Genomic DNA, 23,368 nt, shown 5'->3' with positions numbered 1-23,368 from the left:
TACCTTGGTCGAGTGGCAATTGAATCCAGGTATATCAAATAACATCCCGCAGAGACAAGAAGAACCAGCAGGCAAAGGAAGGGGGGGGGGATGAATAAACATAAAGAATTAAGAAAAAAGAAAGAAAAAAGCAACAGGAATTTCAGGAATTTCAGGAAGCAGGGAACAGGGAACAGGAACCAGGAATCCCCAAAAATCGGCCGTGCTCAACAAACGTCCCGTGCCTAAATTTAATTCCATGGGGTACTCGTCGCATTTCGCTTCTCGCGCATTCAAAGTCAAAAACGGTTCCGTGAAACTAGGATTCGTCAAAGCCCAGACCACCACCACCGCCTTGGTAGCCGACGGCCCATTTCATCTCGTCAAACTCGTCTCTGTCCGACGTGCCGTATGACGCGTCGAGGCAGCTGGCCACGTCGTACGCGCTCATGTCGTGCATGAAGAAGCCATGGTCGTTCGAAGGAGCCAGGTCTCCGGCAGCGCCTGCGACGGCTTGCCCTAGACTTTCGTAGGCAACGCTGCGTGATGCAGCTCCCGTGAGCTCCTCCTCTTCATATTCCTGCCTCCCGCGGCCTATCTTTCTCGCTTCCTCTTGCGCGCTCTGGCGCGCCTCGCTGCTTGCCGCGTCTTCTTGATTCCCCTCCAGGGCGGCGGGCTTGAACGGCTCCGTACCGGCGTCGCAGCGGCCGTCTATCCCGCCTGCAGGTTGGGCGGGCATTGTTTGCATAGCGCCTCGGTCGTCGGACTCTGCGTCATGGAAAAAGTCGTCAAGGGACAGGAGTCTGGCTCCCCGAACACCTTGCTCTGCGCCGCCTCCTTGCTGGGCGGCTGGCGAGGGGGGAGGCTGTGCCTGTCTTTCACCGGCCTTCCTGGCCCTCTTCGATGCCGGACCACCTGCTTGCCCTGCTGATGAGGCTTTGCGTTTGGGGACCCTTGGTGCTGCTTCATCAACTCCCGCAGCCTCGACTGGATTCACGACAATTGTGCCGTGAGGCAGGTCTTGAGCCTCGGCTTCCCCATGCTTCGTCAACATGCAGCGGCTTGTGCCAGATTGAGCCTGAGCCTCGTCGTCTTCGGGGCCCCCGTGGTGAAATGCAGTGCATTGGCTCGTGCTGGTCGGCATGGGTTCCTTTCCTTTGCTCGCCGCCATACTGCTTGAGCCGGACTTTGCGGCTGCCTTGCCGGTTCTCCTGCCAGGTCTCGTCTTGGCCGTGGTGTTCTTTGCGTCGTTATTGGAACTAAAGGGTTTCGAGAGGCCGCCATACAGCGGCCGGCCAGTACCGCGCTCAGTCGGGGCGCGTGCCTGCCTTTGACTCTTGGGGAGAAGCTGATCCTTCACCCAGTTATGAACCTGTACCAGTTTTTCGTGCCCCAGTGACTCTGTGCGCAGTTTCGTATGGTTTTCGACCAGGCGCCCCCGGAGGCCTTGCACCAACGCGTCGGTAGTTCCGTCTTCGGATAAAGCTATCTTGCGTCCGGCAAGGGTTCCGTTGCTTTCCAGTTCATGCTTCAAATGCGCAAACATTCTCGCATGAGCTATAAGTGAGCCGCAGACGAATGCGCGTTCTATGCCCGCTTCAACGATGCCCAGCGCCGTGGCGGCCGACCCCGGTGCGGCTTTAGTCTGTGGTGCCCTCGAGGGTTCGGCAGGCTTTCGTTGAACCACCGCATGGCTCTCTGTTGGCCACTCTTGGTTGCGAAATGTCCTTTTGACGGGGTTGATGCCACCTGCTCCTCCCATGCCTCGTCCTACAGGTTGCGCAACCTTGAGACTCTGACCGGATTTTCCAACCATGGGATTCGCATAGTACCGATCTGTTGATGTTGTCAGCACGGCCGAACAGGAACCCAGCCCAGAAAACGGTTCAATGACAGTACCGGAAAGTTCCACGGGGCCAAGTGTCTGATTAATTGACTGATTCACCACCGGTTGGGGTTCGTTTGCAGACGATCCGGAGACACCCATCATTTGCATATTCTGCACGTTCGTTTCGAAGTCGGTGGCAGACGTGACTCCATCATGCTGCGAGATGCCATGGCTTCCGGGGATTCGGTAATAGGGCGCCATCGTCTCTTGGTTCGGAAAAGAGTCGTATGACTGGCTTTGAGCAGCGCCGGCATGGAGAGGCTGAGTGCCCGTGTATGATGATGCACGGTAGTCACTCAACCCGGGTCTGTTACCGACGGAACCGTCAAAAAACTCCGGGCCACGATTCATTCCTCCCATCAAGTTCCCGGACGGCGGTGGTTGCATTGGCATCGTCAAGCCAACGTCCAGAGCAGAAGAGGCCACATTGCGATTTCCCAGATGACGGTCGGCTTCCTGCAAGGCCCCTAAAGGCGTGCCGGTATAGTCGAGCTGGTGGAAGCCCTGCCCGCTTTCCTGAAAGGCAAATCGTTGCTGCAAAAGAGGGTTGAACTGACCCGAGCGCGGGACATTGGCCGAGTCCATACCAGAATTCTGGCATCGAAAAGTCAATAGATTTTCCTCCCACTTGTTGGCCTCCCATCTTCTTTCCTCCCCCGGAGCTCTAACAGTTGGCAAGACCTTACCGTGGGCGTATGGGGAGACATGAACTGTCCTGGCAGTGAACCCGTCACTGGCATGTTGAAGTTGTTGTTACCTTGCCACTCTCCCGTCATCTGCTGTCCCTGCAGGCCACTGGTAGTACGAGGCGGCGCCATGTCGTTCTTTCCAACGTGCCGCTGCTGTTGCATGAACCGGTTCATGCTCGGGGCTTCCCCTCTTTTGTTGTTGCTCGCCATTGTTTGCGAGCCTTTGAGCCGTTGGTACTTGTAGGTCCCGACTTGAGCGTCCGTGAATCCCGGCTTCAAAGGCTGCCCTTGCACCAAGTCCCCTCTCCCGTCGCAGGAAAGCAAAAAGCAGAAGGGAACGAAAAAAAAAAGAAGAGAGAAAGTCTGGGAAGCAGGTTGATAACTTGGACAGCAAATGTCTCAGAATAAGAGGTTATCCGAGTGTCGAATCTTGCGCTTTTTGTTTCTTCCCTGCTTCGTTTTTTTTTCTTCTTCTTTAGGGTACTCAAGCGCAGGAATAGTAGCTTTTCGGCAATAAGCTGAAAGGGCAATTTTCGAGGTCATGAGAGCGCCAGTAAAAGAAGAAGAAGAAGAAAAAAAAATCAAAAAATCAAAAGACGGGGGAGGTAAAAGAAACACGCGCGCGGATGCATCAAAGAGAGCCCAGAGTTGACGCTGAAAAAGGCCAAAGGGCAATAAAGCCCAGCCAAGACGAAAACGGGACAAGGCAAGGCAAGGCAAGGCAAGGCAAGGCATCGGATTTGCCTGCAATGAATTTCGAGGACATGATGGCCAATGGACCGACAGCCGCGCTAATTCTTTTTAGAAGCAAGAAGCGAAACAGACAAAACAAAAAAAAAAAAGTGACTGCGGGATTAAAGCCAAAGAGTGAGAACCAAATGAGGTGAGAACAAAGTGAGTTGTCTGGATCGTGCGGCAAAATCGGGACGTGCAGACAAGGAGGTTGGCATGGCTCGATCCGAGACAAGCGCCACGCGGGGGCCTCTTGACTGTGCAACTCGATTCTTCTTCAACTTGCGCGCGCATCTCGCGTGCTATTGATGATGTGCTTGTCTGTGGCCATGTATGGATCGGTAGAGCGGGCGCGGCGTCATGCGGACTACCCAGACGGGCAAAAATCCCCTGTCCTTCCTGGTCTCTATATGATGCGTTAACATGCTGCCTAAAGAGCAGGAAGCTGAACAAACGACGAGGAGCCAGCTGTGGCCCAGGTTGTATAGCTTGATGACGGCGCCCCCATGGTGATCGTGGGCACTTGAGGATTATAGGCTTTCGAGCTGTTTGCTGAACTCAACATGTTATTATGCCTGGCGCATCACATTTCTCACAAGCCGACAAGCGTCAACGTTCCGCAACCTTTATTCCCGACGCCCATACTCCACTTCGCAAGGTGTAATATATTACATGGCCCAATATTGTCGCTCTGGCGCCAGAGCGAAGACGAAATTCCAAGATCTCCTTCCTGTTCAGTTGGGACGGGAGGACGTCAGGTTGGGCTTTGGATGAAGCCCATGGCGGCATTCAGGTAACCTCTTGTACCATTCTGCCGGGTGCAAGCCCGCCGCCAGCCTTGGAGAAAACTCGGCCAGCAGGACCTCTGACGAGGTCTCCCGGGATGGAGAGTTTGCTGCCGTTCTTGTTATTTACCCACCGAATAAACGTGGGATTAACTTTTGAGGATTCATCATCCGGACTGTCAGCGCGGGCCGCGGCCGCGGCGGCCTTCCGATTAATCTTGGGTGCTTGCTTCTTCAACAGCTTGTTGATAGTTTCCATCTAACAGCCCGGGTCAGCAAAACCATGCTTTCCATGTGGACTCGCCCGGACTGGAGGCCAGTGCCGTGACTGCTGTACTTCTCACCTTGACTTCCTCGGTGCGTTTTTCGCTGAGATTGCGGCGACGTCGAGCCATTTCTTGCCGACGCATGGACAGCTCCTCCGCTGTAAAGTGTTTCTTGACTTGAACCTCTGCGACTTGACGGTCAAAACTAGCTTCTGGCAAATGGCAGTCATGGGCTAGCTTACCATCCGACAGCTTCATGTACTCTTTGGGCCCGTCCTCGAATCTTGCCCGTTGACGCTTGGTCATTTTGGTGAGATCCGGCGTGCCTTCTCGAGTGCCACCTTCAGTTTCGATTTCGGCATCATCACCCGCGTCTTCCTCGCCCTCTGGTTCCTCTGGTTCCTCCGCCTCCTCCGCCTCCTCCGCCTCCTCCTCCTCCGCCTCCTCCTCATCGTCATCCTCTGCTGCAACTTCAATCTCTTCACCTTCGGCGTCTTCATCGGCCATTGTCTCATCGCCAAAGCCCAAGGTCTGATCGACCTCGTCGTCGCTGTCTGCCGGATCGCTCAGCTCGTCATCGTCGTCTTCTTCCTCATCGTCGTCATCAACAGCCATCTTTGCTGCCGCTATTTTGGCAGCCGACCTTGGGGCTGTCTGAGATACGCGGATGGTATGGCCTGCACGCGGAGGTAGTGACGCATCCATATCAATGTCCCCTTCAGCGTCTTCTTCTTCTTCTTCTTCTTCTTCTTCTTCTTCTTCTTCTTCTTCTTCTTCTTCCCCTTCCGCGTCTACGTCTTCCCTTTCTGCGTCAATCTCCATCTCTTCACCCTCAGCATCTTGATCTTCATCCCCGACATGATGAATTCTGGCATCTTCTACTTCTTCTTCTTCTTCGTCGTCGTCGTCATCCGGGCTGGAATCGATGACATAATTTTTCCTCCCGCCTCGGTTTCTGGTACCATGAACGATCTCGCCTCCTTCAAAGCGGTCAAACCGCCGATTGGCACCTCGAGTGGATTTGGGGGTCTGAACCGTGACGCTTTCGTCAGGGGAGGATGAGGGCATTTCTCGAGTGCCACTCACGCCGGATGCACGGCCAGATCTGCGAGAGGATGACATAATACCACTTTCAGCTCTGTCGCTAGCGTCAGCCCATCTAGCATGCACATAAATTGACTCATTTGCTTTTGTGGCAGCAGAGCGTCGAGGTCGCGGGGCCATGGTCAGATATGCGCTTGCAGAGGAACACGTAGAGGAACGACGGTGCAGAGTCTGGAATAGATCTTTTTGATTTGCAAGCGGGGAGGAGGGTGGGTGAAGAATGAACGAAACAAACAAACAAACAAACAAACAAACAAGCCGAAGGACATGTAGTGATGTTGGAACCAGGTGCGGTGGTGAGAAGGCACCTTGCTTGAATGGAACAAGCCACTAGCACAACCAAGTTGAAGGTGGCACAAGGATGCTTATGGAGACAAGGAGGTGAAGTTTGAGGCGTCCAAGAGCACTCTCAGGGACCGGGAAGCGTGCCGCAGGCCAGGCGATGGATAATTATGCAAGACGAACAGCGCTTAAGAGAGAAGTAGCCCGAGTAATTGGCCAGGCAGCGTCGAAAGCTGATGTTCGATCACGCGCGCGCACGTGTATGCTCGAGTAACACAGGGCACAAGGGGTGACGACAAGTCGGTCAGCCAGTCAGTCTGCCATGTTTAGCTTGTCAAATGCAGCGACATTCGTGACTACGGCTTGTGGTGCATTCAAGCGCAAGCGATGCCAGAATCAGACCAGGGCCTCGCGACCGGGAAAAAAAAAAAAGAAAAAAAAAAAAAACCGGCAACACCTCCTTCACTGCACCCTTTCGACTGGCAGGTTGGTGGCGAGACCGGAGGCCCAAGGCAGGCCAAAGCAATTCGCCATGTGCGAGACGGGATACGTGGTGGTGAATTGGCCATGAGTCCGTGAGTACTTGTTGTTCAACGCCCGAACTGGAGGGGGTTTTTTTGAGGAGTACGCTGCGTTGGAGATGATGCAAGAACGGCAGGAAGCCAAAGGGGCGATGGACGGAAGCGAAGAGAAACATACTAGGAAAGACTAGGCTGCTTACATGACGATGACGGGCTACTGGTGCGCTATATCGCTGCCATTCATTGACCAACGGATCTGGTGTTTCTGTCGGCCCTGGTCAATAGTGTTTGATACGGTAGCTAGATCCTCTTGGGATGGACACCCCGCAGGCGCAATGCAGGTTGCGCGTGAGCGCACGGTATCCCCAGCTGCGGCGGATTGCTTCGGCGGGATTGCTTCGGCGGGATTGCTTCAGTCGAATCGATCGGTGCTTAGCCTCGACGGGTTGCTCAATGCAGAGAGGGAAGGCCTGCTGCTTTGGTTGGTGACAGAATTCTGCCGGTCAAGAGTGTTGGCAGGGATGACCTCACGTCGTCGGCTTCCGATCGAATCGTTGCCGAGACCCGAGCGCAGGGAAAAGGAGGGCTAGCAAGGTCGTGGGACAAGATGCGCAAAGACAAAGTCACCAAGCGACGCCTGTGCTCGTACTCGTACCGAATGGCCCGAGATGCAAGATGCAGTTCCGATCCAGCACGGCTTCCTTCTGGTTTTCCAGGTCGTCTTGTCCATGGCGCGGCGGCCAGATTGCCCTCTCTGGTGGGTCTCTGGGTGCTGAGTCTCCGCTTTTACGTACATAAGTCCGTTGCACGGAAGGTACATGGCGCGCTTCAGCTTCTTCTTCTGCCGAGGCAATGAGGGCATCCTTTGAAGCTTCAACCTGCAACGTCATTTCCACCCGGCACTCGCACTCGCACCCGCACTCGCACTCGCAAGCGCAAGCGCATCTCATTGCCCGTAGCAACTCGTCGAAAAATGCCCCAGGCGGACGCCGGGAAAGACTCCAGCCAGGCTGTCGACCCCCCGCCCCGTGAACAGCACCTTCCAGACGAGACGGCTGTTGACAACAACATACAGCCCTCTCATCGAGACGACGACGACGACGACGACGACGACGACCAGCTCCAAGTTGCCCGTCGGTTTCTTGCCCAAGACGCGGTAAAGTCGGCATCGCGGGAGAAGAAGATACAGTTCCTCACGTCCAAAGGCATCGGCAGCAACGATATCGAAAAGCTTTTGGGCCAGTCAGAGCAACAACACCCTGATTCAGCACCTCATGTCTGTCGCATGTCCAGGCAAGGCCGCCTTTACCTGACCCGGCTTCACCGCTAACCTTTTTCCATCCACCAACTATAGAGCCCCGACCATCAGTCAGGCAATACGCAGACGACAGCTGCCGCGGGAAATCCTTCACTGCTCGTCACGACCAGCGACCGCCCCCCAATCGTTACGTACCCCGAATTCCTCGTCAAGCCACAGCGGCAACCGCCCTTGGTCACCAAGGATGGCCTCTTCAGCACACTTTACGCCTTCGCCGGCTTGTCCACCCTCTTATACGGCACGAGCAAATATCTCGCTGGCCCCATGGTCGACAGCCTGACAGACGCGCGAACAGAAATGCACCGCGTTACAGCCAATAAGCTGCAAAGTTTGATCGCCCAGCTCGAGAAGACTGTATCTGTCCTCCCATCCACCACCTCCCCGGCAGGGTTGGGTGACGATACTTATGCCAGCGACGCAGAGGATCCTGCAGAGTTGTTCCACCGCGATGTTGGCACTCAGACGTCACTAATCGATACCAGTTCCACAACCACCTCGAAAAAAGACGAGCCCGCGCCGAAACGACATGCCGATAACCTGGCGTGTCTATCAAAGTCAATATCTGTCCTCAGAGACCAGTACCGAGCACAAAGCGAGGGCCTTCAGAATATCAAGACGGTACTAGATGTCTTTCAGGATGACCTTGATGGAATGACCTATTACGGTGGGGCTGCGGATTCGGTTGGCGGATACGATATTTATGGGGCTCTCAAGAGAAACGAGCCAGAAGATGAGATCCGTAAAGTCAGAGACAACATCAGGCGGATCAAGGGTGTGTTATTAAGCACTAGGAACTTCCCTGCGTTTACGAGATGAGTTTGGTTGAAGTTGTCGGTGCACGGAGCCAAGGGTCACTCCCTATCCTACCAAGTGCTCGTTACCAACGGATGGAACAAACAATCATGGCAATCTCGAAGTAGAGAAAGGGTTTCACAAGCTACCTATAAGCTACCTTTTATATATGCTCTGGGCATAACGTCCCAGCCTCTCCGTAAATACATAAAACACTATATCATACTCGCGGCATAACCCCCAATTATTTCCGCCGCGGCCCAAGGCATTTCGACAGACAACAGGCTAGTTCTGTCACACCACTGCAAGTAGTCATAAACCAGGCTCCTGAGACGCGATTCTCAGTCAACCTCTGGATCGACGATCTTATACTTCGTAAAGACCGACTGCCACTCTGAAATAATAATGTGCTCAAAACCTCCCCCGTTCTTGAGTTGCTCTGCGTACCACGTCAAGGTCGGCTTGAAAGTGAACGGGATGCGTTTCAGTCCTTGATTCTTCAGGACTGCTTCCTGGAAATGATTTTTGCCTGCGGCTCCATCACCAGCGCTTCTGAATTCAGGAGCAGGTATAACTGTTCTTAGTGGAAGTGAAATGTACTCGGAAGGATCCATCCGAGCCTCTGCAACATGGCGCAGGTTGGTAGGATCTTGAGGTTTCGACCCAGAATGGACCTCTTTCCAACCCTGAGCTAGCAGCCAGCGGCTGTCCACTGGAAGCCGCTCCCTTATCGTGCTAGAGATGTTCTCGACCCAAGACAAAGTGCAATCAAGGTGGTCACTCATTCCGTCCTCATGAGTATTGGTGAATGGCCCAAGCCAAACTCGCTCCAATGGAAGCGTACTTTTTTCTTCTCCACTGTTTTCCCTGACAAAGCTAATAAGTTCCCTCTGAGCAGCTGTGAGCTCACTTTCGTATATTTCGCTCGAGTCTGAAGCTTGAACGTTCAATTTCGGGTCCCAGATAAGTAATTCCATGGTTTTCCATGGTTTACGTTGCAAGTTTACAGGTCGGTAACCCGCAATCCAGGGTGCCCATCTTGGTTCCCGCGACTTCTTGGATACTTCCTGAGAACCATCCTTCTCGAGTGTGTAGAATAGTCCGATGTAAGTGTTTTTTTTGCGTGGCAGCAATACATTTGACGGACGACGTTTCGCTGTCGCAAATAGGGGCTTGGCAAAAAAGTTAAACCATGTCTTCTGATCATCGAATAACGACACGAAGTCTCCAAAGTTGAGGCCGGAATCAGAATCCCAAAACGAGATCGGGTACCTATATAGAACCAGGGGACAATAGGACATATTTTTTGACTGCTGTTCAACATCCGTGAGAAAGTTCCGAATCTGAACCGCAGTATTTCTTACCGAGCATGGCAATTCTTTCTGCGATGGCAACGCTGGTTCAGCTGGATAGCGTCCCATATCACCAGACGTGCGAGTCTCAGTTCCGGTTAGTGCCGCAAAACGAACAGGTCGCAAGTCCCGCGACAGTCTGGCTTCGGTCTGATTGCTTGATCCCAAGACCAGAAATTTCCTGAACCGGTGGTGGTGTGCCGTCCAAGAACCGAACCAGTTTACCAAACTCTGTTCATCGTTTCCATCCAAGTACTCGGGAGCATAGAGGATGAGGTTGTCCTCACAGAGCTCGTCCCTGTCAAAGTCGACCATCATACGAATGAGGTTCCAGCACTTGTACATGGCTGTACTGGCTCTTCTGTGCTCTTGTTGAGCTTCAACAGCTTCGCTTGGCGCTTTCGCAGCCTTTTCCATGGCCAAGTCTAGCAACCAACCCAGAATGTCCGAACAAAACGCCAATTTTCCCGGGCGGTATATGGAGCTATTCATGGTGTAGTTCTTCCAGAAAAATTTGGCAAAGTTGTATGCTTGTTCTGGCTGGGAAACCAGAAAACTTGGGGTAATGAAAACGACTATCCCGTACTGGAATGCTTGACGTAACTGGTAGTTCCTGCAGACCGAGGCTGCACTTTTATCGTCTAATGATGAGGGCCCCCCAGAGGTAGAGAAGATATAGAAGTCAATGTTGACAGGGTTCCCATGCAGAATAGTCGATACCTTTGGAACTGTCCGAAGTAGCCATAGTGAATCTTCATGCAGTATCACAATCCCTCTATCGAGCGTCCCGAATTCAGACCACTGCCCTGGGGAAAAGCTAGTCCTGATTGTGCAATTATTGTCTACTTCACGTAACCACCCAGCCAGTATCGTTGCTTCACGATAGGCAGCCTGAGTAAACATGAAGAAAAAATTTTGAGGAGGCCCATTTTGTCCGTTTGGGAACAGTTTTTCAAATGGGCGTCCAAGACACAGATTAAAGGCGCTAAGGGCCTTTCCTTGTTGAACAACAGACGGCACCGGAGCCAGCATAGAAAGTGGGAAAGGCGGACTAGGCTGAAGTATTGAGTAATTGAGGTGCGCCGCCGTTTGCCGCAACGCGGTGTTACCGTTCAGAGTATCAAATCCAGGCGAAGCTTCAGGAGGGAAAACGGCAACATAGAAATTCGATTGGTGGCATGTGACAGCAAGTTGTCCTACTCGGAGTCGTTCACCCACAGACTCCATCACCTTCTGATCCAGTCCGCTCGATAACAGTGTGCCTTGACAGGTACTTGCATCTTGAAGAGTGTTGCATCCCAACTGTGACATTAGATCTGTGAGAGAGCAAAAATGGGAGAATAACAGCCGGTCGTTATCTTTGAACCATTGAACCCATGGGTCGCTCTCATTCACTGGCAGTGAAGAAAACTCAACTTTGGCACAAAATTCTTCACCCGGACCGAAATAGCACATTTTGGTTCTTTGCTGAGAGTTGAAAGCAGCTAAAGGTCGAATAGTCGAGTCAGAACAGCTGTCAGTATCCGCATTGTTCATTCCAAAGGTAGGTGGCATGTCGACATGCCCAACGCTCTTTTCATCCGACACGAAGAGACTGTCAAATGTCTGGTAAAGATCATCCGCCCAGCGGACCCTCTTCTTTAGTTTTTGGGTGGCGATTGCCAGAGGCAAGAAAGAAGGGTCTGCATCTGGTTGACCCGAACGATTGGCCTCCAGAGCCGTACCCGGCGATGTAGTAGTAGCTTCAGAGCCTGGCAGCGTTGCGAAGGCTCGACTTGGTTCACCTGGCGGTCTACAACCTTCTCCATCCCTCAAAGCTTTCTCAACCAACCGCCTCTTACGAAACGTCAAGAACTGTTGATGCCTCGTAGGATCAGAGAGGGCATCAACCAAAGAGCTGCTTGCTCGCCGTTTCTTCCCACCAACAAACACGTTCACAGTCAACGCCATGTTGTCAGCTGTACCCTCACCTGAGGCTGGTCTTGATGAGGCTTTTGATGCGTTTGGAACGTCGATATGAGTATCCTGTGCCGTGTGCGGCGTTCTCATTCCATCTTGCTTTTGGATTGTCTTCCTAGACTCCTTGCCCGCTCCGACTGGTGACTTCGCCAATGTCTTGAAGAAAGGCAGGCAACTGGAAATGCGTAGTCTGTCGATTCGTTTGTCGTTGCTGCCTGTATCCAGATGGTTTAGGCCTTCAACATGTGCTACTTCTTTTTGACGAGTGTCGAAGATTTTGTCAACAGACTCCTTAGCGGGTTTGTCCATGACAACGGGTGTCTCGTTTCTCGCTGATCCGATTTCGGGGGAAGCTGAATTGCCAATCGTGGAATCATTGTAAGCAAAGCTTTCTGGCTGGTCACGCTTATCGTTTGTATCATCCAGGCCATCCTCAGAAGGGCCCTCTATATCATTCATCCAATCCCGCAACGTGCCTTCGGGCGGCTGAGGCTCTAAACCTGATTGAATAAGCTTCCGATTCCTTGCCGAGTGTTTTGCATATTTTGCGCGAATGTCAGCGTTGACAGCTTCTCTCCAATGGCTGATCTTAAAGCCCGGCGCTGTCTTGCCAACCCGTCCGATTCCAGCTCTCCAGTCGGCGAGCAGCTGTTCACTTAAATTACAAGCTGGCTCCCAGGTCGCTTCCTTCAGTTCGAATCCCTCCCATTCTAAAAGATATTTTGTTACACCTTTAATACTGGCCTCTGCCAGTATTCTTGTCACGAGCCACTCAGCTCCTTGCTCAGATTGTTGGGGGCTGGATGATGAAGAGCGAGGGATATCATCGTCGTCGTCGTCGTCGGCCTTTTTTTTGAGTTCAAGGTGAGATGAGGAGCCTGATGCCATGAGGCAATGTTATGATACCAAGACGGTGGTTTTCTCGAGTACTGAGCTGTAGCTCGGGTCAATATTCAAACAAAAGCTCGACTTGACTGTACTGTTTATCGTGGGGCACTGCAGCGTTTGATAGAAACAGGGTGAGAACAGCGTATCCGATAGATTGTATTTACCTCTCTCATCGGGAGCGTTGTTGCTCTTTGCGAAGTTTAGCAGACCCAGTTCTCTCCCTGATCATTGTTTTACAGGTAATCAAGGTGAAATCGTCATTTCTTTAAACAGCCGATAAGATAGAATACGGTGCGGGGTTTTATTCATACTATAGGTTCGCGACTTACTCAATGTAGTGGCGAAGAAGCCCGATACCGATCGCCTCCAGCCAACGAAGTCACATGACATATAACTATACGTGGAGAGGTACGTTGAGTATAAGACACTTAAAAGTGGATTCCAACGTTTTTATGCGGAATATGCAAAACGCAAAGAAGTACTTTAACGTAGAAAGTGACGCGAAGGCTACATCAGAGCCTCGGATATTTTAGGAAATCTAATGCAGTCACTTTACATAAAATTACCTAATTTAAAGAATGAGGCACATTGCTTTTATAATGCATGTGACCTACACGTAGGGAAGTGTATACACAGGTACGTTTGCTTTAAATAATATCTTAGGAACCTGCGTAAGTATCTATATTATCCATATGTATTTTTGAATAAGCCACTAGGTATTGATAATTTCTAGAGAGGTACCTTTTCTTTTGTGATTCATTTATGCATAGTATTGTGACAAGTCTAAGGAGTAACTTTTCGTTAAAGAAATGCGCATTAAGACATCTCTTCTATTTTAGGGAGGATACTAACCAAGATCCGAGGCCAGAGCCTAGGGCTCACTAGCCATATGCATAAATGTTTCTGTATAGTACTGCCTCAGCAGATGCCTACCTCCAGGTATCGAAGGAATCTTGGTACTAAGAGGAACGTAGCCAACCTCCTCTATACTGCAGGTCAATCTCAAGAGGTAGGTAAGGTACCTACCTTAGGTACTTACCTGAGGTAGGAGGTAGGTAGCCGGGTACTTACCCGACAAGACATCCTGACGCTAGTGGTTATGATTGGTTTGTCAAAGTAATCGCCAAGAACTTGAAGTACCGACCCAGATACCTTACTTCTAGGTACCTCTTTAAGTACCTAGGTACCTACCTGAATTGGGCGCCAGGACCGGTCTGGACACAGCGACGTACAAGAGAGTGACCCAGACCCTTGGCCTTGGCCACGACAACAACAAAGCAACATCTCTTCCCCTCCACAACTGCATCCACATCAAGGATCCCAGCTACCGTCTGCTTTAGCCATTCCGCAATTCACCACCGATCAAAAGGCGTATTCACCCTGCTTGCCGCCATTCTCTTCCACGCTCAGATCCGCCGCCATGGCCAACGACGAGTATGATGTATGTTTCATCCTTTCCTTTGCCCCTCAGCTTCAATGTAGCTCCTCGACGCTGACTATAGGGATTCCACTATTTATGACAGTTTCTCTTTAAAGGTATCTCTTTCCTATAGTCTTTGCAACCTACACATCGAATTTTTTCGGAGCCTATCAGTATACTGACTAAAGCATCGACCAGTCGTGTTGATCGGAGACTCTGGCGTCGGAAAATCCAATCTTCTCAGCCGATTTACACGAAACGAGTTCAACCTAGATTCCAAGTCTACAATCGGCGTCGAATTTGCTACCAGGTCGATCCAAGTTGATTCCAAGACCATCAAAGCGCAGATATGGGATACTGCTGGACAGGAACGCTACCGCGCCATTACCTCGGCCTATTATCGTGGCGCGGTCGGCGCCCTGCTTGTCTATGACATTAGCAAGCACCAGACGTACGAGAACGTGACACGATGGCTGAAGGAGTTGCGAGACCATGCCGATGCCAATATTGTCATTATGCTTGTTGGAAACAAAAGCGACTTGAGACACCTACGAGCTGTCCCAACTGAAGAAGCCAAAGCTTTTGCTAGTGCGTCCATGCTGATGAATTAGAATCCTTCTCAAAGCTTGTCATGCCAGCGCTAGTAACGCCCTCACTAACAATATGTACAGGTGAAAATCATTTATCCTTTATTGAGACTTCCGCTTTGGATGCCAGTAACGTTGAGCTCGCCTTTCAAAACATTCTCACTGGTAAGACAATCTCTTGTTCTGCGATCTCTGTTTGTACATGCGACATTATTGCCACTAGAATCTAACGCGATTTCCAGAAATCTACCGAATTGTCTCAAGCAAGGCTCTCGACACTGGTGATGGTGCTCAGGCTACGATCGGTAGCGGCACAAACATCTCTCTGAGCAAGCCCGCAGACGATGACACTTCCAAGAGTGCCAAGTGCTGCTGAATGTTCTTCCATAGGCGACTTCACGTTCAGGCTTTGTGCAAATTTGACGTTTTTCTCTACTCTACAAACACATGACAATAATGGGAAGAGTCCTTGGGCGCAGAATGGGGGACATGATAAATGGTGATGACGTCTTGTTGATTATTAGAGGGCGCGAACGCTTTGAGTTTCTTTGCTTATGATAACGGTGATCTGGGCTTATTCCTTTAGTGAACAGACAGGGGCAATGTTCCTCTTCACGTATTGCAGTTGAATGGATCCTTAATAAAATCTTGCCTTTACCAGATCGTATATTTCAATGCAGTCGGCATTTTTCGAGCGGTGCGGAACATAATGAGTGGAAGCCCAGGAAAACGAATTTTTCCTGACCACACCTCCGATTCAGCAAGGGGATGAAAGTAAAAAAGGAAATGCATTCACAGTGCCTGCTTCACCCTTTTTGTACGTCAACTACCAGGAGGAAGGTACCGAAGTAGTTAGGTGTCTCATAAATAGGTACCTAACCTAAGGTAGTATAAGATCGAGGAGTAATAGGTACTTCGGCACCTAGCCATACATGCCTGTGACCAATGGGCCCTTTCAGTTGTCCTTGTTCAAATTATTAGCTTAGCTAATATGACCCGCCAAAAAACAAGATACCCGGTTATGGCTCCGCGAGGAAGTAGTCGCTAACTTTAGAGTATCTTATCGATTAGATGACTTCTCGTCGGTCATAATTTTTTTGTACCGTAATGCCGCAATAACGTCTTTGCCCATACCGTCGGTTGATCAACTTGAATGCCTCTTGATATCATCTTAATCACGGTTATCAGTATTTTTCGGACAAAACATGGCGGCAGTCTATAAGTCTTTGTCAAAAAATGATACGCTTAAAGCCGTCCCGGCCATTAGTGGCGCCAAGAAGAACAAACAACGAGTCTTGATTCTCTCATCCCGTGGCGTTACTTATCGGTCAGTTCTTTCAGGCCCGAACCTTTCTTGAATATTTCCTGGGAATCCATTGCTAAACTTATACAGCCACCGGCATTTGCTAAACGATCTCGCATCCATGCTACCACATGGTCGCAAGGACGTCAAATTCGACTCGAAATCCAAATTGAACGAACTCAATGAACTCGCCGAACTCTACAACTGTAACAACGTCCTGTTTTTCGAGGCCAGAAAAGGCAAAGACCTCTACGTGTGGTTGAGCAAAGTTCCGAATGGGCCCACTATCAAAATGCACCTACAAAATTGTAAGCACCATGCTTCTGTTGTTCTGTTGCCCATGCTAATTCACTCCACAAAAGTACATACCATGGAGGAGTTACATTTCACTGGGAACTGCTTGAAGGGATCTCGCCCGATCCTGTCTTTCGACGCTGCCTTCGACGAACAAGCACATCTGCGAGTCATCAAGGAAATGTTCCTCCACACTTTCGGCGTACCTCAAGGCAGCCGGAAATCCAAGCCATTCATTGACCATGTAATGGGCTTCAGCATTGCTGACGGCAAGATCTGGGTGCGAAACTATCAGATCAGCGAAGAGGAAGGTGCCTTAGTGGGACCTGGAGAAGACGATAATAAGTCAAAGGGCTCGACGGCGAAAGGAGGCGCAAATACGGAGATTAAACTCGTTGAAATTGGCCCTCGGTTTGTCTTGACGCCTATTGTAATTCAGGAAGGCTCGTTCGGTGGCCCGATCATTTACGAAAACCGTGAATTCATCTCCCCCAATCAGCTGCGATCCGATCTCCGAAAAGCAAAAGCGGCTAGGCATGACGCTCGAATGGAACAAAATGTTGAGAGATTATCAAGGAAGGGTGAATTAGGTTTGCGCTCCGGTGATGGCAATAGGCCGGCCAAAGATGGACTTGACAACAAGTCTCTTTTTGCATAGTAGGCAGACCGAAGGGGGGAAAAAACGATGGCAAGTAGCCGGTCTGTCGACATCATGTCAAATATGTAGATCCTATACATGGCACTAAACGCAAGTTTAACGAAGAGTAAAATCAGGGTTGAGTCGCGTCACAAGGTTATAGGATCTAGCAATTTATGTAAGGTAGCAGTAGCAGTAATGGTTTTAATCTACCGTTGCATGGCGTGACCCGGCTAGGAGTCGATGCTGATTGAATACATCTTATCTTTTGCTTGATCAATAAACATGTGTTTCCAAATACGTTCGTTTCTGTACAAGGTATAGTTACCGCCTGAGATTCATCTGGGATTGGCTGAACAGGGGCCGGATGAACCAGCACCCGACCGACGATTGACCAGGATGTGGGACTTGGCGCGACCTCTCTAATTCAAGATCGTCTCCATTTCCTCCTTAGCACTTCTACCTTCCCCTTAGTAGCCTGCATTCTTTCTCAACTTCACCACCATGGCTTCACCGCTGGCGATGAATTCGTTGATAGAAATGTCATCGTTACCGTCTGCGATACTTTATACCCCACTGCTGGGCTTTATCTGCCCTGTTTCAGGCCCCAAAGTCGGGGTGGCAGAGCAGTAGGTCCACACGCGTCAAGCTTCGGTTACTCGTCGAGTCTACTGGAAGCATTAGTGGAGTGCAGAAACTCCAGACTATCATCTCCCCACGATTTTGAAGTATTGCAGCTTGACGGGGCTGAATCAGCACATAGCTTCGAAGCTAGAGTCTCGAGACATTCCCAGACCACCTCTGCGTACCGAACGGGTTAACATCAGCCATACTTATTTCGACCACAAACTAACACTTTATTCTTTTGAACATCCAGAAAAGAGCAAGCTGAAAGCGTGGGTGCCTTAGCTTTTACTGTATTGGACTTTATCATTGACATTCATTTAGTGCGTGATAATGTCGAGTTTAATACCTATTAAAATCCTATCATCGTTTAAAACCGTGCACACCAAAGGTCGAAATATACCCGTCTCGTCTAATTTAAGAAGGAAAGGAACGATCAAAATCTAGAAATCAAAAGTGGAACAAAGCAGTATTTCCCCAGGAGACAGATCTTTGCTCCGTACTCCAGCGCAAGCTATCAAGCACCAGTCACCCATCACCCCCAGCATCGCAATCTTTGTAAGCCATGGCTGCTTCTCGCAAAGTCTCCACTTGCCTTGCAGGCATACCCATCGAAGTTCTGCTTGAGATCTACCTTCACTTAGATGTACAAGCTATATTTGAGCTGTCGATAACCAGTAGGGACTTCTATTCGTTCTTCCAGCGGCGCAAAGTTGAAATTCTTCTACCTGTTCTTCTGCGAGACTTCAATCCTTTTGACGAACTTTTACAAGTGCACACTGCCTCAGTTGAAGATGTTAGCAATGGCGGTCAATATAAACCACGAAAAATAGTGCTTAAGCGTTTTGCTGGAGACGAAGGACTGGTTTTTAGTCAAGGCTCCTGTGTACCGGATTCGGCCAAGACACCTGGACCAGCTTCGAGTGCCATCGTCTTAACCAAGGATGATCTAACTCGTCTTCTAAAAAAATGCCGGCTTGTAAGGGAGTGGGAGGGCCTATTTCCTCAGATGAGATGGTTTCATCAGCCTGAGGATTGCCGGCTTCTCCGGTCCCATGAACTGGTGCGATTTCGAAGAGCATTATATCGATGGTGGATGTACGGAATCCATTTTCATGGCGACGCTCCGAGACCTCGTATCGGACACCCCGAGCCTTACGTGAATGATATTCGCACCAGTCAGATGCGCTATCATTCAACGGTCGAGTTGTTGGAGTTGATGGATTTGTTGGAGACTGTCAAGGATATAATCTTGCATTATATCTGTCCACGCTTGGACCCGAATGCGCAAGAGGTACGGAGTAGACGGCTCAGAACGTAAATCGCAACATTTCCCAGCCATGCTAACATTGTTTCCCAAGCACTCTTTACATTCTGGTTTGGTCGATATTTCTTGCAGAAGTCAGTCTCTGGCAACCAGCTGGACCGACCAAAGCCATTGGGGGCGAATCGTCAAGACGTATTTGAAGCTCGGTCCTGAGGAGCTTCTGCATTACTTTAACAACATCTACAGCTACCCACGAAAACGACTCTTGGCTGCCATTCGGGTCCAGCACCCAAATTTGGCGTTTGATCAGGAATCGATCCAAGTCGCCGTGCGGTGCGTGCTTGATGAGCGCAACTGGTTGGATAAGAAGATCAACCTGGCGGAGCATAGATCGGGAGGCATAGTCGACTTTGACGACGCAAGAGACGATTATCAATCAGTATTGCAGACAGATGCCAGCCCTAATGGGCAGTTACCCCATGGCACACAATTTATTCAGTCTGACTCCCGGTACTCGCCAAGAGGGGATGACGGTTCACTTTTGGACGATTACCTGCGACCGCAAAGTCACAATCCACGTTTTATTCTTTCTGCCGCTTTGGAGGCACTGGAATAGTGTTTGACAGGGTTGGGGAATTGGCTCGTTTGCATTAGACGCGGTATCATGCAGGTAAATTGGTTGGTACGTGGAGTTGGGATGAATCATCCCTGGGCTATGAGTTGTGCAAAAAAGGGTGATTTGGGCGTCAACGCGGCAAATGCTAAACCGCATGTACGGTCATGGTAGCAATCTGGTCTTGTGTGTCTGGAGCAGGATGCGTCAAAGCGCCGATGATTTTCGTTGTCAATCTATCCTTTCAAAGAAACACATGCCTGTGGGTTTCTGCACCTTTGCTTTGCGTTCGTGGCGTGTGCCCGTTTCTGTATACAGCCGAATAGTAGTATCGCTATTTCGCCTCAATAAGCTCAAGTCTGGTTTCCTGGGCCTGAGATCTCAGACGACCTATTTTGAATGCAGCGAAAAGGGAAAGCCGCTGCTACGTCTGTTCTTCTGGCCAAAACCTGATCGTCGTTGGGAACTTGGGGGGGTCACTGAGCAGTCTGGTGAGTACTTGTAACTAATACGTCCGTACTAATAATTCACTAGATCGCGGCTGACGGTGGGGAACCACCAGACCTAGTATGTACATGTGTACATACTGTAGTTGCCTTCAATCTGGCTTGCTTTCCCCAACCTCGCCAACCAAGCAGCTATGGTTGTCAACCAGGACCAGGACCAGGACCGTACCACCAGACCAGTTGTCCCTTCGGTCTAGGTACATATACCAAGTACCGAGCTACATAACACCAGACTTGTTACAGGCTCCTCGACACATCCGTCCGTCCTCAATCTGCGCCAGTCTGGTGCCTTCAACAAGCGGCTTTGCTGCTCCCTGCTCGCCATTGACTGTTCTGCCAGATTCGGTCTAGAACAGTGCCGCTGCACTTCTGCACCTCTGCCCGGGCTTTTATTAATTTAAGAAAATATCCGAGCTGCGGCTGCACGCCAACGTCAGGTGGCATAAAACAAATAACTTTGTTTACCTTCGGTAAGGCCATTCATGGATGCATTCACACGCCCTATGTATCTATCATTGGCGGCTGCTCAAACGATGGTCACCCAGTTAAAGCTGTCCGTTGCTTTCCCTTCTCACGGGTCAGCACTTGTCATGTATCCTGCTTCTTCTGGAGAGGTCACACAATGGCGGAGGCTGATTGCCCAGGACCAGGACCACTCACACCAAGCTGGTCGCGGTACTCGAGTGCAATATCTCGACGAAGAGTCCTCATTTGTTTCCAGCCTGATCATCTGAGCAACAAGCTCCAAAACGAGCCTCAGTACAAGGCTAACGTGGAGCATACAGGTCCTTCTTGTTAATCGTGTTTCTGCATTCTGCGCGGTGTCAGGCGTTGATTGATATCGTGCCTAGTGCTCGGCTGGTCGCCATAACCCATTGGATTTGTCCCAGCTTTTTTTTGATGTTTTTGATTCTCGGAGAATTGGACATTCAAACATCGTGGAGCCTCGCTTGACAATGAGCGCAGAAGATCATCCAATGGAAGGCGCGGAGCTGCCAAACGGAACCATACAAAAAGCCAGCCTCCAACCGGAAGATGAAGATACGGCCTCTGACGACGTCAGCTACGGTGACGCAAGTGATTCAGACCCACAAGACCTGGCTTTAGAGCAACTCAAAAGGCGGGGACTTCTTCCTACCGGGTGCTGTTATGATGATCGCATGAAGCTTCACATGAATGCTGATTTCAGCTCCGACTCGCATCACCCTGAGGACCCACGTCGTATCCATGAAATCTTCAAGGCTTTCAAGGTAGCAGGTCTAGTCTACACAGGCCCAGAGACGGAGCTACCCAGAATCATCAAAGAGTGTCCGACACGGTACATGTGGAGGATTCCCGCCCGTCCCGCTACTCGAGAGGAAATCTGCTTGGCACACTCATCAGGGCACCTGACATGGGTCGAGCAACTGGCTGGACTGAGTACGGCAGAACTTCGTGAACTCACAAAACGGTACGATCAAGGGCGAGAGTCACTCTATGTGGGGAGCATGTCATATCCTGCAGCTCTCCTATCAGCTGGCGGGGCTATTGATACTTGCAGGAACGTAGTGGCCGGCCAAGTCAAGAATGCTTTCGCCGTAATCAGGCCGCCAGGACACCATGCTGAATATGATGCTCCGATGGGATTCTGCTTCTTCAACAACGTACCAGTCGCCGTTCGTGTTTGCCAACAGGACTACGCCGACATCTGCCGCAAAGTTCTCATTCTCGACTGGGACGTTCACCACGGCAACGGGATCCAAAACATCTTCTACGAAGATCCAAATGTCCTCTACATCTCCATTCATGTATATCAGAATGGAATGTTCTATCCTGGCAAGCCACCGAATCCCGAAACGCCCGATGGAGGCATCGAAAATTGCGGCGCCGGCATCGGGCTAGGCAAAAATATCAATATTGGCTGGCACGACCAAGGCATGGGTGACGGGGAATACATGGCCGCTTTCCAAAAGATTGTCATGCCAATCGCCAAGGAATTCAATCCTGATTTGGTTGTTATTTCTGCAGGTTTTGACGCTGCAGATGGCGACGAGCTAGGGGGCTGCTTTGTTACTCCGCCTTGCTACGCTCACATGACACACATGCTCATGTCTCTTGCAGATGGGAAAGTCGCTGTATGCCTAGAAGGAGGCTACAACTTGTCAGCAATTTCAAATTCCGCAGTGGCTGTGGCGAGAACCCTGATGGGAGAACCGCCACCAAAGATGACGATACCTAAACTCAACAAAGAAGCTGCTCGAACCCTTGCCAAGGTTCAGGCGCACCAGGCTCCATACTGGGAATGCATGCGTCCGGGGGTCGTCGATGTTCCTTCTATTCGATCGCTACACGCTAGTCGTCTCCATGATGTAATCCGAAATGCTCAGCGGCAGGTACTTCAGGAGAAGCACAACATGATTCCTCTCTACATACAACGGGAACACATTTATAAGTCGTTCGAAAATCAAGTTCTCGTGACGCCGTTGCTCTACAGTTCAAGACGCATTCTAGTCATCCTTCACGACCCGTAAGATTCATTGCTGCCAGAAGATACGTGGAGACAAAAATGAGCCTAACATTGCTTCTAGTCCTCAGTTATTAGCACAAACTGATGCCATTGACTCTTCATTAGAACCACATAATGCTTGGGTGGTAAGTTAATTTCACCGCTCTCGAATCAAAATTGTCGCCGTTAACAAAGCTTAGGTGGATGGCGTGACCCAGTATATAGACTGGGCAATCAGCGAGAACTTCGGCGTCATGGACATCAATGTTTCCGCCTATATCGCAAAGGATGAAGTAAGCTGACCCTGGCAAAAGGGATCTAGCGGATAGTCCTAGACCATACTAATTGCAAGCTAGGACATGGACTCGTTCAATCCAGCACATAGGGAGAAGGCCTTTCAGGAGCAGATTCAGCAGCTAGTTTGCTATCTGTGGGATAACTTTTTGCAATTATACGACACAGACGAGATTTTCCTCATGGGTATAGGTGATGCCTACCTGGGAGTAAAAGTTTTGCTCATTAATCGAGGTAATTGGCGAAGAAGGCGAAGCTCTTGACATTTCCCCTTTGGTTTATGGCCGGATGCTGACCACTTGCACAGATTGCAAGGCGAAAATTTCCGGCATTGTCAACTACGTCACGGGAAATCTGCGACCCGTCAAGTCGGACATAGACCCGGACCTATCCCTTTGGTACAAGGAGACTTCCAGAGTATACGTGGCTAGCGATCACGCTTGTTGGTCGGATAAGGATCTTACCAAAAAAGTACAGAAACGCAGATTTGGCACGGTTATTCGCAGTCGCGAGATTGGCCTCAACAAGATGATGCAAGAGCATGCAAAGGAGGCCCAGAAATGGATTTTAGGGCGAGTATCGAGCTTTAGCCGTGGCGATACCACCGAGGATGAGGACGAGGCCGCAAAATCAGGGGTCTGAATTGAGAGCAAGCTAGAATGTACATGAAGAATGCGTGCTGGGCAATGCTGGTGTGCCTCGGTCGATTTCTTGGTACGCGTTCTGTTTCGATAAGGTCTGTACTTGAACAAGGTTTTAAAGAAAACCGGAGAATGTTTCAAG

At 50.3% G+C, this 23,368-nt stretch overlaps 9 protein-coding genes across 9 annotated transcripts; 6 read left to right on the top strand and 3 right to left on the bottom strand.

Annotated features, from left to right (window-relative positions):
- Positions 1–298: 298 nt before the first annotated feature.
- UV8b_05075 (uncharacterized protein) lies at positions 299–2,766 on the bottom strand (the record flags this gene model as incomplete). The annotated part of the gene is made up of 3 exons (XM_043142573.1): positions 299–1,815; positions 1,879–2,461; positions 2,554–2,766. The coding sequence occupies 3 exons, from the start codon at positions 2,764–2,766 to the stop codon at positions 299–301; spliced, it is 2,313 nt and encodes a 770-aa protein (XP_042998507.1).
- A 1,311-nt stretch (positions 2,767–4,077) lies between these two features.
- UV8b_05074 (uncharacterized protein) lies at positions 4,078–5,563 on the bottom strand (the record flags this gene model as incomplete). Its single annotated transcript, XM_043142572.1, has 3 exons — positions 4,078–4,332; positions 4,418–4,524; positions 4,582–5,563. 3 exons carry the CDS (start codon positions 5,561–5,563, stop codon positions 4,078–4,080), a joined length of 1,344 nt encoding a protein of 447 aa, XP_042998506.1.
- A 1,656-nt stretch (positions 5,564–7,219) lies between these two features.
- UV8b_05073 (uncharacterized protein) lies at positions 7,220–8,380 on the top strand (the record flags this gene model as incomplete). Its single annotated transcript, XM_043142571.1, has 2 exons — positions 7,220–7,522; positions 7,601–8,380. 2 exons carry the CDS (start codon positions 7,220–7,222, stop codon positions 8,378–8,380), a joined length of 1,083 nt encoding a protein of 360 aa, XP_042998505.1.
- Positions 8,381–8,697: 317 nt separating this feature from the next.
- UV8b_05072 (uncharacterized protein) lies at positions 8,698–12,555 on the bottom strand (the record flags this gene model as incomplete). Its single annotated transcript, XM_043142570.1, has 1 exon — positions 8,698–12,555. One exon carries the CDS (start codon positions 12,553–12,555, stop codon positions 8,698–8,700), a length of 3,858 nt encoding a protein of 1,285 aa, XP_042998504.1.
- A 1,420-nt stretch (positions 12,556–13,975) lies between these two features.
- Positions 13,976–14,938, top strand: UV8b_05071 (uncharacterized protein; the record flags this gene model as incomplete). Its single annotated transcript, XM_043142569.1, has 5 exons — positions 13,976–13,996; positions 14,079–14,091; positions 14,174–14,563; positions 14,647–14,727; positions 14,805–14,938. The coding sequence occupies 5 exons, from the start codon at positions 13,976–13,978 to the stop codon at positions 14,936–14,938; spliced, it is 639 nt and encodes a 212-aa protein (XP_042998503.1).
- An 829-nt stretch (positions 14,939–15,767) lies between these two features.
- On the top strand, positions 15,768–16,817 carry UV8b_05070 (uncharacterized protein; the record flags this gene model as incomplete). The annotated part of the gene is made up of 3 exons (XM_043142568.1): positions 15,768–15,889; positions 15,956–16,173; positions 16,228–16,817. 3 exons carry the CDS (start codon positions 15,768–15,770, stop codon positions 16,815–16,817), a joined length of 930 nt encoding a protein of 309 aa, XP_042998502.1.
- A 483-nt stretch (positions 16,818–17,300) lies between these two features.
- On the top strand, positions 17,301–17,751 carry UV8b_05069 (uncharacterized protein; the record flags this gene model as incomplete). The annotated part of the gene is made up of 3 exons (XM_043142567.1): positions 17,301–17,425; positions 17,534–17,692; positions 17,745–17,751. 3 exons carry the CDS (start codon positions 17,301–17,303, stop codon positions 17,749–17,751), a joined length of 291 nt encoding a protein of 96 aa, XP_042998501.1.
- A 234-nt stretch (positions 17,752–17,985) lies between these two features.
- Positions 17,986–19,303, top strand: UV8b_05068 (uncharacterized protein; the record flags this gene model as incomplete). Its single annotated transcript, XM_043142566.1, has 2 exons — positions 17,986–18,714; positions 18,782–19,303. The coding sequence occupies 2 exons, from the start codon at positions 17,986–17,988 to the stop codon at positions 19,301–19,303; spliced, it is 1,251 nt and encodes a 416-aa protein (XP_042998500.1).
- Positions 19,304–20,762: 1,459 nt separating this feature from the next.
- On the top strand, positions 20,763–23,227 carry UV8b_05067 (uncharacterized protein; the record flags this gene model as incomplete). Its single annotated transcript, XM_043142565.1, has 5 exons — positions 20,763–22,312; positions 22,374–22,437; positions 22,492–22,584; positions 22,648–22,819; positions 22,893–23,227. 5 exons carry the CDS (start codon positions 20,763–20,765, stop codon positions 23,225–23,227), a joined length of 2,214 nt encoding a protein of 737 aa, XP_042998499.1.
- Between the last annotated feature and the right edge of the window lie 141 nt (positions 23,228–23,368).

This window comes from Ustilaginoidea virens, chromosome 4, assembly GCF_000687475.1.
Source record: "Ustilaginoidea virens chromosome 4, complete sequence".
Lineage (NCBI taxonomy): Eukaryota > Fungi > Ascomycota > Sordariomycetes > Hypocreales > Clavicipitaceae > Ustilaginoidea > Ustilaginoidea virens.
Note: the sequence above shows the minus strand (reverse complement) of the source record. Positions and strands in the feature narration are given on the sequence as shown.